The following is a 13,428-nucleotide window of genomic DNA, read 5'->3' as shown; positions in this document are numbered from 1 at the left end:
TGAGCGACATTAGGCACTCTGGTCAGAGCAACCTGCGGCTGCTGGCCAGAGACGGAGTTTGTAGGCAGTGATGAATCAGCTGTTGGCCCGTTAGGAATTCCAGTAGATCGTACCTGTGCAACTCCTGTTTGTCTCATCTAATGGAACACGAACAAAGCACAACAACATTGGCTGCGGAACTGAGAAAGGAAGGTTTGTGCACTTTACTGCACTGGTCAGTTCCAATTTTATGCTCATTTTAAGATCTTCACGGTCGTTTTTGAGAACCAGCATGACTGTCAGAGTGATAAAAATGCTGAGTAAATTTTAAGTAAAGCTATCAGCACATTTTTTTCTTGGCCCTTCAGTCTGAGTGTTTTACTGCTGATGCAGGACACAGAGGGAGAGAGAAGCGAACAATGACAGGACGAGAGAAACGCTGTTACTACAGCCAAGAATTTTCAAGCAGGACTGCTTTTAAATATGTCCACTCACTTTACTCTGAAAGTGTGGCTTGGAAACTTTTATATTAACCAGCTGTCCTATAATAAAACACAGCTAAACTCATTATGTTTCAACCACTAATACACAACTATCCTTTATCCAAAAAAAAATTAAACATAAAGCAGCAAAGGGCACGAGAACTCTGTAGAGCAGAAATTCTTCAGCATTCTAGAAATACAACAGTCTACATTACTGACAAAAGTGGAGTAGATAAGAAAAATATTTTTGTTCTCACCTGCTGGTGTTGCTGCATCAAGACAAACTGACTCTCCAGCTGTTCCAGCATAAGTTTCTGTGCTGGATTTAGATTATTTCGGTTTGCACGCAGCTGTTCCAAGTGCTAAAAAAACAGCAGTGTGGTTTATAACCATTAAAATTGCATGGGATTTTTAATAACTTTCTTGCATAAAATACTCAGAAGTATTCATGAAGACAAGACTTGTAAAGCTGAAAATAATCAAGATTTCTGTTGCAGACTCAAACATCTTTCCATACTCTGTCTTGCAAACAAACTTATTCCTATTTACTAAAACTAAAGAGACTCTAAATTATTTGAGTGCATAATTATTACTGCCACACTAAAATTAAGTGTGCTGGTACCATAAAAGAAAACTACGTTCAAGTATGATTATATAGAATTCTTATCATAATTATGTACATTTTAACACCTTTTTGTACTGTGCTAATATTTTTTGTATTAAATTTATTAATACTTTTCATGACAAAGTGAATTAAACCTATAGGCACACATGAAAATGTCTCCTGAAAATGTAAAAAAAAAACCAAACCAAAACAAAACAGAAAACTGTATGATTTAATTAGTGAGAGCAGTATCTTAAGTTACAATATTGATCTCGTTTGCAACTGATAAATTTAGGTATCTGTTACCAAAAATCTGATCTCTGTACTCATTTTAAAATACTCAGCACCCCGCAGGATTCTACCAGTAAGTCTGCTGCTGCTAAGTGGTACGACTTCAAAAGCAGATGAAGGTGGTTCATGCCAAAATCCCTGACTAGCAGTACCTTCCATTCTGAATTCCCTCTGGAGGGGAGTACAATAAATAATATATATATACACACACACTCATATATGCATCTACATTTACATGCCACATCCATCCAGCCTTTGAGTTGCCAATTTTGAAAGGCCAGCTTTGAAGATGCAATAAAGGCTTTTTTTATTCACTCTCCTCTTGCATCCTACACTTTTGGCTTTCTTTTTATACGTGCTGGAACCTCATCAAGCTATTGCCAGCACATCCAGTCCACTCAAGAGAGGCCAACTGAGGTTCTGCTAAGAGAATCAAATTGGATCTGGAAAAAGGTGAGACTGAAAAGGGGAAAAAGTAGTAAAATATAAATAAGCAGAGGAAATAATGAGAATGCTTGGAGAGAGAGAGGGAGAGAGAGGGAGAATGACTGAGGAAGAACCAAAGGAGTGGGGAAGCAAGAGAAAGAGGAAGGGGAAATTATACAGTATAATAAAGCCGGTATTGTTCAGAGAGAGAGAAACAGCTGGAGAACTATACTGGAATTGAGGGGAACACTGCTCAGTTAATGAGAATGTTTCCTGCCTCTGCACTGTGCTCCCTTCTATTTCTCTCTGCATCCAAAGCATGTGAAATGCATGGGTAAAATTTTCCAGCAGGGCCTGATTTTCAATAGATGGAATTCCTGCTGAAGCTCACTGCGTGCCCTAATCAACTGAAGAGACAACAAAACTTCCTGAGAAAAAACACCCAAAGTAAGATTTCCAAACTAAAATCCAGCATTTCATATAATTGTGGAGGTGACATAAAATACAGAGAAGCAGCAGCAGATTTCATTTGAGTAATCATTTTGTAGAATGTGCCTATATGCTTATGCAATTTGATACAAGAGGCAACCTCAGAGGAAGGGCTGATAGTACAATAATACCTTTACACCTCTTTCAAAATCCCCCACATTACATCAAGTCACAAAACTCACTTCGCACATGAGTGTGACAATTTGAGTATCTCTCTTTAAAACACCTTAAGAAAAGAGTTACTGTATGTTCTTACTTCAAAAATCACAGAATTCGTACAATGTAAGTGTTCACTTTCTGACAGAGATAATTTAACTTACTACTAGAACTTATCTCACATAGAGAGGCCACAAATATTAGAAGAACTTGAACTACAACTTGGGAATTATTTGGGAAGTATTTTACACTGAATTTCAGGAATGTGAAACTAGAACACATCCCAGGTTTATTTTCTTAAAAGGAAGAAGGAAAGAAAGAAAATATTTAACAGAGCTTCTGAAGATCTCCCATACGTACCTGTAATTTCTGTGGTGTCAAGCACCAAGAATGAATTTGTTGCTGTACAGGAGGATGTGACACAGTATGGCCACTGCTCCAAACATCTGAAGTATTCTGAGAGAAAATGTTACATTAAAATGTGTGACTACCAAAGGGCCAACATAATTTTTTTTACTATCTAGATTTTATCTTATTTATGAAAGAACTAGTAACTGTTTCAAGAATAATAATATAAAAATATATAATAGTATGAATGTACTAAAATAACCAAGCCTCATTCTACCATTCTCTACAGTATCAGAGTAGTCTGAGGAAAAAGTTAATTATACCTAATACCATAAGGAGAAACAAGCAAATCGAATTATGCAATTAACTTAAATGTATGCTACTTTTAAAACTGAATACTTTATCTACCATAACACTATTACATGATGACGAAACACTTGAATTCTAAATATAAGCAAAGGCAATAGACAGGATGACATGATTGTCTCCCTCTCAATCATCAGACTACAACTGTACTTCTTCACTGACACATCTACAACTGCAGTATTAGTGCCACCAATCTGCACTGCCCTTATGCACCTCCTGTCTGAGCTGGAATCTGATTCAACACACCACTGAAAAATGTTTGGGATTTTTTTTTAATTTCTAAAAACATTCCCCACCTTGATGCCAAAGGATTAAAATTTACAGCACAAATTCTGTGCATGCTCCATCATTTCAATGCATTATTTCCATATAATTTTGGTAGGGGGCTCTAGTTCATCGGAATATATACCTTTGTTGGACTAGATGTTCTTTTCCTCTTGGCAGGACTGGTCAGGTCATCTACTTGGCTAGAAGGAATCATGTGTAGTGGCAAGGATTGCTGTGAAATTGGTGTTTGAGTGAGGCCTAGTACAGGTTCAGTATTTGGATGATGAGGTTTACAAGCCTAAGAATCACAGAAGGAAGACAAAAATATGGTTCTATATATTCTTAATGCTTTCCTTTCAGTTTTATAATTTTAACAGCCCACATACATTAAAAGGGCCGAGTAGATATTCTGAAGCTGATCTCAATAACTGAAAAATCAGTTTCCATATGGACATCAATGGAGGAATGTGTACCTTTCACGGGATTATTAAACCACTGCAGCACTTCTATTTAAGATGAAACCTTTAAAAATCATGAAAATCCACAAAGGTTCTAAATTGGTACCCCCATATTTCTCCCACATTATAGGGAGCTCCTTGATCTAATATCCCTCTGCAAATAAATCAAAAGGCTTCTTTTAATAAAAGCCAATCCTGTGCTCAATAAAATAAGCTTGACCGCTACCGATTGTAAAGAACCCTTAAAGCTGGGCACCTGCAGAACATAACCCAACTTCTCACCTGCTGTGCTGTGTTCATGGCACCCTGCCTGGAGGTAAGCTCTGCGGGGATTGGTAGGCTCCATGCCTCCTCAATACTAGGAAGTAATTTAGTTTTATTCTGTAGACTACCTTGTGGAAGGTTACACAACTGAGCCTAGGAAAAATTATGTAAAAAGCAAATTTAACACAAGCCTACTTTAGTAAGAGCAAGTCCATGAAATCTTCCTAAATGCTGTAGCTAATTATGTCTTAAAGAGAGGACAGATTTAAAATTTTGGGGTTTAGAAAGGTGCTAGGTATAAAGAGGGTAACCAGAATATAAACCTTTGTGAGAATCAGAACAAAGATGAGCTCTGGATTCAGAGGTCTCATAATTCCTTTTTTTCTGAAATTGCAAACAAGAGTGAAAGATAGTGTGTTGCGTATTCTCACTATATGTTATGAGAACTTAAAAATGTAGACAAATACAAAGAAAAAAAGCAAAACGATGTAAAACAGTATGCTTTGATTAAATGCGCAAAATAGGGTTTATAAGGAATTAAGTTCCACTTAAAAATGAAGAAATAAAATATTACGGGCTATGATATGCTTACAGTACACATGAAAACAAGTTAAACACACCACAAACAACTGCAAGTTAAACTCATGTGTGACTTCTCCCCTCCCCTCTGCTGTGTGCTTGTAGAGTATTTCCCCTGCTTAAAACGTTCGTTTTACCTGTAAATACTTTATCCGTGCTGCAAGTGCAGAGGTATTACTACAATTTTTGCTCCTAGTTGCATTTAAGTAGCATTTAATGGCATCCTGAGGCTGGTTGCAGGACTCATAGAGTGTGCCTAGGTCCATCCAGGCTGCAGCATGGCCATGGTCCAATTGTACAGCACAGATATAGGCCTGTAAAGCATCCATAGGCTGATTTTGCTGTTGGTACAGCACACTGAATAGAAAGATTCGTGAAGTTGAGAATTAATAACAAAGTCATGACAAGAAGCAACTCATATATACACATCCCTCCCACAACCCCTTAATAAATCTTGGCATTATATAAACCACAGTTTTAAGAAGAAATGTGTAAAACTTTAACACACAAAATTCGCATACGTAACATTGTTACATATTACATAACATAATATTTTAAAATATTGAGAAAGCAAATTCGTTATTTAAATTTCAAAATCAGACAAGTCTGACAACATGGGTGTATAAATAAAAAAGACTTTACAGTCCCTCTGAGTTCACAGAAGGGTAAAACAGCTGATATTCTTTATTTATATATATTAGCATGGAATTGTATCATTGTATTACTCTGTATAATTCTTACCCTATTGAACACCATGTATCTGCACTTGCTTCTGATTTATCAATAGATTGCCTATAAGATATAAAGGCATCCTGAACTTTCCCAATACTTGAATAGCACCTGGGAGGAGAAAAAAAGAACTTTGGTAGTGTTTATAGAAGGTTGAGCATTGAGCATGGCTTACCAAAACTGATCTGATAAATGTTAAAGTCATGCAAATACACATTCAACGTTTGCTGTTTCTGAATGCCAGGCACAAGCAGACTCAAACATCTCAGCATGTATTACTAATTATTTATTTAAGCACCCCAAAACTACTACTTAAACCCTGGATTACTACATTTGTAAGGAAAACAATCATCCCACATCTGACAGACTTGCATTTCTTTCACTTGTGATACCTTATCAGTCAATAAAAACAGTATTTATCTACAGATAGCATTAGAGTGAAGCAATTAAGTTACCTATTTCATCAAACAAATGGTTATAAAACTTAATGTTCTACAAAACAAAATTACTGAGAGATACTGACCAATGCAACCAGGATGGTCCCTGACTGCCTGGGAGGTTTTTTATGTGTATTTTTTGTGTCTCAATCATATTTAAGCACTGAACAAACCAGTTACTTGTACTGGTTTGTTCAGTACACCAAATTTTGTAAAAGGTTGTGTGATTCTGTATTTTTTAATATGCTGCACTTTAATTCCTCATGTACAAAATCCAAGGTATTCTGGCATTAAAGAGAACTACAATTTTACCACGGGGAACAATACCTACAGTTCTAGAATTAAAAGCTGCAAATAAAGCCAAGATCAAATATTTATCTATATGCATTTACTATTTTAATCAACAGTAACTGTGTCCTGTACTGTTTGTAACAACTTTCCCACTTGGAAAAAGAACTGACAACTTTCAAAACACATAAATAACAACAGACCATTTATTCCAGTACATAATAAAAAACAAGCAGAACAGTACAGGCAAAGGTTTGTCAAACATGCTACACTCCTCCAAGTATTTTTGAGGCACACTAGGAAAGGAATACAATAAAATATAGCATTGCTTTGCCTGAAGTCATCCATTAAGTCTGAATACAATGTTCCAGGAGATTGTTTTAATGACAATCTAACCCAATGTCCAACAGGCACGTTTCACTCTGCCCGTGTATCACGCACAAAAAAGCCTCTCACTAGGGAAGCACTAACATTAGGCCCCCACAAAACTTTGGCAGATGGAGTTTTACCAGTGGGAGAGAAAGGAGGTGCTGATTATTTTGAAAGATAACTTTAACCAACTTGTTATCTGGTTTGAACAACCAGCAGAGGAAGGAATAGCACAAGGGAATACAAGAGGAGGGAAAAAAGAGTGTATGCACAACCCCATAACCCTGTTCTCCTCCTGCCAGAGTATGAAATGGGGCACAGAAACATTTTTGCTCTGGTCCTCCTTGTAAAGCAAAACAGATGCTCCCACTAAATTTTCCACCCCATTTCCTGAATTCTGCCCCTTGTCTGCAGGGTCCTGGGCTTCACCCTGACCACCTGAGAGCAGAGCACAGCAGCTGCACATGTGGAGGAACTCCAGCTCTGTCCTGCCTGAGAACTCAACCTGCCCAAGTACCTGGGATGGGACTAGTGAAGAAAAAACAGGGCTTCAACCCAGTGGAAGATGCACAAGATGATCCCTGGCTCATTTTCCCTTTTTCCCCCACGCTTGCCCTGCCCCTCTGCCCCACACACTCAGTGCTGGCTGGAAATCCCTGTCTTACACAAACAGCTAGAGAAGTATTTTTAGCATGACAAAATCAAAAATAGGTTCCAGCTGTATGTGACCAGAATCCCCAAGAATGTCAGCTGGAAGACACTGAGGTTAGGACACTAATTTGGCTTTTGCCTCATTCTTTTTAAATTTATTCCTCAACAGAACTGATGTGTTCACATATGGACTTGAACTGCCCCCAAAGCTTTCTCCAAAACCTGAGTATTTCAATAGTTACTGCTGGCTTAAGTGAAGTACTCAATTTTCTTTAAAAGGAGACCAGAAAAACTCATCAAATTCGTATGATCTACATCTGGGAATGTTATTTTTCAAGTAAAAAATACTGTCAAAGGCTACAAAATTAATTTAACCCTTAAATAGATATTAAAATGGATCAGTCTGAGCTATACATTGCTGTGTAAGCCCTTTAAAAATGGATGTCCGCCTAGGAAAATATTTGTATTTCAGTGCAAAAACTGAGATTAGGAGGGAGATTCTGAGAAAATAAAGAGAGAAAAAATTACAAAAAAAGGTATGAAGAAAACTAACAACACTCACAGAGGATTTACAAAAAAAAGAGGAAGGGAAACAGGTAAAACCAGGCTGGATATATTCAGATTACTGTAAATGTGTAAACTGAACAGTAACTACAAAAAAACCAAAGCCATTTGGGTAACATACTTCATTTCAACTTCTTATCTTTATTCATCCCAAATATGGTAGCACCTTTCCTACACTCCCCAGGAAACTTAAAACTTCAGTAGATATACATACTTTCCCTTCATTTTTCCTCTGACAGAATTAAGAAGAAAAAAATGTAAGATACCCACAATAATAAGTATCCTCAAAAAAAAAATTACCAACATAGTTACAGTGTCTATAAAGCCTTTTCTCACCTTCCAAGGAAATACCAGGATTGACCAGAATTTGGATCTGCTTCTAGAGATTTCTGGAGATACTGAATAGCATAGCTTTCCTTGGTTGCCTTGTCTCCAAGCTGATCCACGGTGTGATGCATCCAGCCTACAAAAACAAATCCACAAATGGGAGAAGTGAGATTCCCCAAGACCACTTAATACTCTGGCACAGCAGGGCTTTGTAGCATTGGTGTCTTTTTAAAAGTAAGAATATCAAGCAATAAAACCACTTATGAAATTTTAAAAACTTTTAAAGTTCTATACCAAAATTACAGGACAAAAAAGACTCAAAGTTAAAATTACTTGCATGTAGTTTTAAAGCACTTTTTTGGGTTTAACTAATGTTCTGAGAGATTAGGAGCACAATTATGAACTGCTCAATCTCCTGCTATAAAAAAATGAATGTTAACTCTTTCCTCCTCTAAACACAGACACTTTCCCTGACATTGTCAAAAATGCCACCATTCTCCCTGTCACACAAAGCAATTATGTTTTCTGTCTAACTATCCATATCTAAGATGTGCAACATCTACATATTACGTTGCTTACTCTCTTTCTTCTAAATCCTTGTATTTGTCCCATATCTACATCTGAATTTTTGCATCTCCACTTGAATCTTACATTGTCATTTCCTCCTCATTAATACAATGCACTTTCCATTCACCTTGACAAATGCCATCACCGCTCATCTACATAACAAATTCATCTAACCACACGTCATATCCTTGCAAATGCCTTTTCTTCTTTCAGTACATTAGACAAATTATTAATCTCCACTTGAAAGGCCTCCCACAACCCATCCTCCCCAATAATATTTTACATGCTGTTAAAACACATCTCTGCCCTAGCACTGATGCAAGGCTTGGTTACCACTTCAAACAAAGCACCTTCATCACCTTCTCCAGCTGCTCCTCATCTGCCTCTACGCTCAGATGGAATTCCTTCAAGCAGCCACAAAACTGCTGTTCATACAATGAGCACAAACAAGGAAATCTTTTGTGGCCAGCAGCTGGCTTGCTGAAATCACTGCATACCACAGTGCTCAGCAATGTTTTGAAGCTTGCTCAGTTGCCACGTGTTTGCGTTAACAAGACACTGCTTTTCAGAGGACATTTGTAAAATGCAAGATGTGACAAAAGACTGTCCCTGTCACACCCATAAACAGCCCCTTGTGGAACACTATGACACCAATTTCATAAACTACCCAAGGTTTGTATAAAGTTCTGGTTAATGGCAGAGTTGAGCACACACCTGCACTGCCTGTCCATTTAAAAGCTCTGAGAGCTACACTTCCAGCACCCTAAATTGGTGCTTTTTGATAAGGTCAAACTACACTGACAGGCAAGACTGAGAACTGAACTGAGGAGTATTTGCAAGCTCACCCTGCTCTCTGTAATTACACCTTCCTTTATGATTTTTATTCTACATGTTCTACACAGCTCATTTTTTTTATTCCATGGGCTCACACTTGTTAGCAGACACCACACTTCTGCAAATGGAATGCAAACTTCCAAGCTTTAACAAAGTCAGTCGAAAACAAAATTGCAGCTACTGAACAACATTGGCCTGAGGTGTTCTAAGAAACATGACTTGAAAATTGTGGTCACAAGCAGAAGTTCAAATATTTCATGGACTGCAAGAAATGTCAGGTAAGGAGTGAAGTGGTCACAGTGCTGAAAAAAAGTACTTAATCTTGACTGGAAACTGATCAAGTAAAAAAAATCTACCAATCAAGGGGAAAAAAAAAAGAAAATATAAAAACCCCACTGATTAGTGCAGTCACGTAACACAACTTTGTGTCATTAAATTAATAAGCTACAATTTTGATGCAAATCTCAAGCCTCGGAAGTTCCTCAGCACACAGAAAATACTCATGCTTGAAGAAAAAAAGGCTTCTCTGAGGTTGTAATTCAGCTCAGTAACTGTACATTAAGGATATATGTACCAGGTGCTGCTGCACAGAAAGCCTGAGATAAAGACAACAGTTCAAGGATTATGGACAAAGGTAAAAAAAAGACATTAAATAATTTCCTCTATCTTTAGAAATGGTGTGTGCCTATTTTCTGTTTCATCAGAACCTTGCTGGATTGAAAGATAACACGTTCTATCTTTGTGAGATCTTTACCGAGGTTCACTGATAAAAAAGAACAAGCCTATTTCTAGAAGACAGAAATGAGAACCAGCAATCCCTATCTGTTTTCTCTCCTGAAACAAGGGTTACTTCCCAATTTTATCTTCCTGCACAAGGAGTTGAAAAAGGCAGAAAGCAAGAAAGGAAGAGCAAATAAAACTTTTCCACTAGAATAGCACAGGGAGAGGAAACTGGATCTGTTCTGGAGCATAAAATGAAGAAAGTACATAAAGAAGGTGATGGAAAACCCCTAAGCTGTGCAGTTTCCCATTTGCAAGACCTACCTCTATTTCAAATTCTCAATCAGCATAACTGACTACTATTCCACTGCTGGGACATTTTTAATGATAAACCAACCCACAGACCCTGTCCATACTTCACAAATGTTCCTTGCCCTTTTGCAGATCTTTGCAATCTCATTTGGAACAGATTTGGAACAGATCCCTCTGATGTGCTGGCCCAATTCATGAGGTTTGTTTTTTTTCATGCTTATCAATCATTCTCACACTTTTTCTTTAGTGTATGTGAGTGTCTCTGCAGACATGAACTTCTTCCCCATTTCAGCACCTCAGATGCCTCATCCAATTACACAGACACCATCTAAGAATGCCCCTGGCCAAAAATCATTGGGAGAGCACTTTGGGAACTCTTAAGCAGATGTTTATGTTGTTCTTACACTCTTCCTTATTCAACAGCTGAGTACAACTGGAGAAAGAATACTGGGACAGACTTGATCTTCAGTCTCATTAATTTAACGTCATTTTGGGTAAAGTGGTGAAAAGAATTGCTGTCTGGAAAGCAAATGGAACAGGAGAGAGAAGGAAGGAACAAACTGCTCTTATCCACCTGTACAGATCTGACTGTGAGGACTACCTGAACTAGTCAGCATTCATCAGCTCAGCTGGGTCTGTGCTTATCTGGGAATCACAGGGTTCTCCTCCACAGTCACAGCTTTGGAAACCAGCAACAGGAGCAAAGATTTTAGTAATTCTCTCACAAGATATCTGAACTTGTCTTCAATCTGGCTCAATAAACATTAACTAGCAAAGGAAAATAAACAAAAGCTATTTTCAAACTGATTTTTTCTGTCAAAGTGGGGGGAAAAAAAAGAGTTCAATATACAAATACAAGTATGTTTTGACTGGGTTTTGCGAGTAGCATTTCGGCAGATGGCAGGTATTTTCTATTATTTTTTCTAAGCAGCAGTACACCACCCGGAATGTGCTTCCTGAGGAGGTGTTTTTATTACCAGCTGCTAAAGACTAAATCTGCGATAAACACCAGACTGATAAATACCACTGTTAACAGCGAAGAGCAAAGGAAAAGGCATTATTCCTTCAATGTTCCAGTTAAGACCACTCTATCCCTTTCTCCACAGAGAAGCTACCCACACAACAAAACTGGGTGACCTATGCTGATTGAATAAAAGGGAGTTAATCCAGTTTTCAGACAGCAGATAATTCTCAAAGTCACTGCTCTTACTGCTAGCACACGGACCTGTGGCAGGATTTTATTAGTACAGCCATGTGCCTTTGCTTCTATTGTGGCAACATACATCAAAGAGATGAAAAAGAGCTGGTCAGCTCTTTGGAGAAGCCTGTCTTCCACTGATCAGATGCACAGCCTTTCTGGATGAAAGCGCTGACAATTTCTACTAGGTGACATAATACCAAGCTAAAAAAAAAAAAAATAAAAAAAAAAAAAAAAATTCAAAGGGCTTACTGAGATGTAAGCAACACTGTCCTGTGACAGCAAAAAGAGCAACACCCCGAGCCCTGCAGCAAACTCCTCCAGCAGTTTCACTTGAGATTTCAAAGACATGACTCAAAATTAGCCCACAGACTTTGACATTTTTTGTCACAGAGCACAAATTATCCCGCTCCAAATCCATACACAACCTGCATCGCAGAAAAAGAAAGCACTGTGGCCATAACTCAATGCCAGTTACAAAAATGACCACTATGTGAAGAGAGAAAAAAATAAAAATGGGCATAAGCAGGCTAAATTAATACTTAGAATAATAAATTAGATGAAGAATATGGAGGTGAATGAAGAAGTTCTGCACTGGGTTGAACGATTTTTACAAAATATTCTGGAAATACTTTTATATGGTATAGAGGACAAAAGCATTTTATTCTACCCACTTTTTTGAAATTGTTGTCTGGAAATTATTTATCAGCTTTCTATAATCATAGAAAATGACAATTAAAAAAAAATTCCTTTTCACTTTTTATGTGGGTTTTTTTTTTTAATGGAACCTGATGGTAAACCTTTTAGCTACAGAAGCTGTTTTTCAGTACATAGTATAATTATAGAGAAAGAAAAGGTGAATTTTTCAGTTGCCCTGATCTTCTAGTCTGACACAGAGTATTTAGGTTTACTGCATTTCACCTGGCCATTTTCAAGGGATGTTAACAGAGGCAGAACAGAGAACACAGAATTCCATCTGCTGCCCTCTTTCTCTGCAAGACCACCCTCTCACTGCCCAAAATCTAACACACAGGAGCTTTTTAATTTTGTAAGTTTAATAAAAATATTTTCCTCCTCTCTTATTTACTTGATTATCTACTGCTACATGTTCTATTTGGGTGAAAATCTCACGTACCATGTGCAGTGTGTCTAAGACTCGCTTTGGAAATGGAGCCTTAAAAAACACTGCTGAAGGCAAAGATGGCAAAAACGAAACACAGAGGAAAATAAAAGTTAATTTTACATACCTAACTGCTGTAAGACAGTTGCTTTTACTTGTGCAGGAAGGTTTTCGATCTGCAAAAGCTGTTCATAAGCTTCCTTTGCAGAGTGATACTTTCTCTGCAAAAGGAAAAAAGTAAATGGATTAATCATAGAGCTTACAACAGATCACCAATAGCAACGATTTCACAGCACTGACAGCACACAAACACATTGACAAAAAATTCTAGATTTTTTTTTTTTTTGCATACAGTGCATATGAAAGCTTTCATGAGTGACGTGTATATATATATGGTAAGAGAATAACTTCCATAAATAAAGATTTCATAGAAACTAGCTACTTAAAATAATTGAGGGAAATTTGCAAATTATTAGATTTTGTCAACTCTTCATACATGCACTATGCTTCTTACACTACAAAGAATATTCTGCTTTTAAGGGGAAGACTTGAATGTGACTTTACATCTGAGGAAACCCCACACAAATTCCTCCCAAGAAATTG

At 37.4% G+C, this 13,428-nt stretch overlaps 1 protein-coding gene across 12 annotated transcripts in view; it reads right to left on the bottom strand.

The window, feature by feature from the left end:
• Positions 1–13,428, bottom strand: part of KDM6A (lysine demethylase 6A) — a 148,443-nt gene that overhangs the window by 37,719 nt on the left and 97,296 nt on the right. For 6 of the 12 annotated variants that reach the window (XM_058419560.1, XM_058419561.1, XM_058419559.1 and 3 more), the window contains 9 exons: positions 12,953–13,046; positions 8,084–8,210; positions 5,451–5,549; positions 4,847–5,066; positions 4,149–4,283; positions 3,551–3,706; positions 2,788–2,883; positions 719–823; positions 1–137 (listed from right to left, as the gene is read on the bottom strand). The exon at positions 1–137 is cut by the window's left edge and continues 259 nt beyond it. In XM_058419560.1, coding sequence (XP_058275543.1) covers positions 1–137; positions 719–823; positions 2,788–2,883; positions 3,551–3,706; positions 4,149–4,283; positions 4,847–5,066; positions 5,451–5,549; positions 8,084–8,210; positions 12,953–13,046 — 1,169 coding nt within the window. The remainder of the gene's footprint in view (positions 138–718; positions 824–2,787; positions 2,884–3,550; positions 3,707–4,148; positions 4,284–4,846; positions 5,067–5,450; positions 5,550–8,083; positions 8,211–12,952; positions 13,047–13,428) is intronic. The other 6 variants (XM_058419564.1, XM_058419566.1, XM_040088837.2 and 3 more) reach the window with 2 other exon arrangements.

Source organism: Hirundo rustica, chromosome 2 (genome assembly GCF_015227805.2).
Source record: "Hirundo rustica isolate bHirRus1 chromosome 2, bHirRus1.pri.v3, whole genome shotgun sequence".
NCBI lineage: Eukaryota > Metazoa > Chordata > Aves > Passeriformes > Hirundinidae > Hirundo > Hirundo rustica.
The sequence above is the reverse complement of the archived record's forward strand: the minus strand, read 5'-3'. Positions and strand labels throughout refer to the sequence as shown.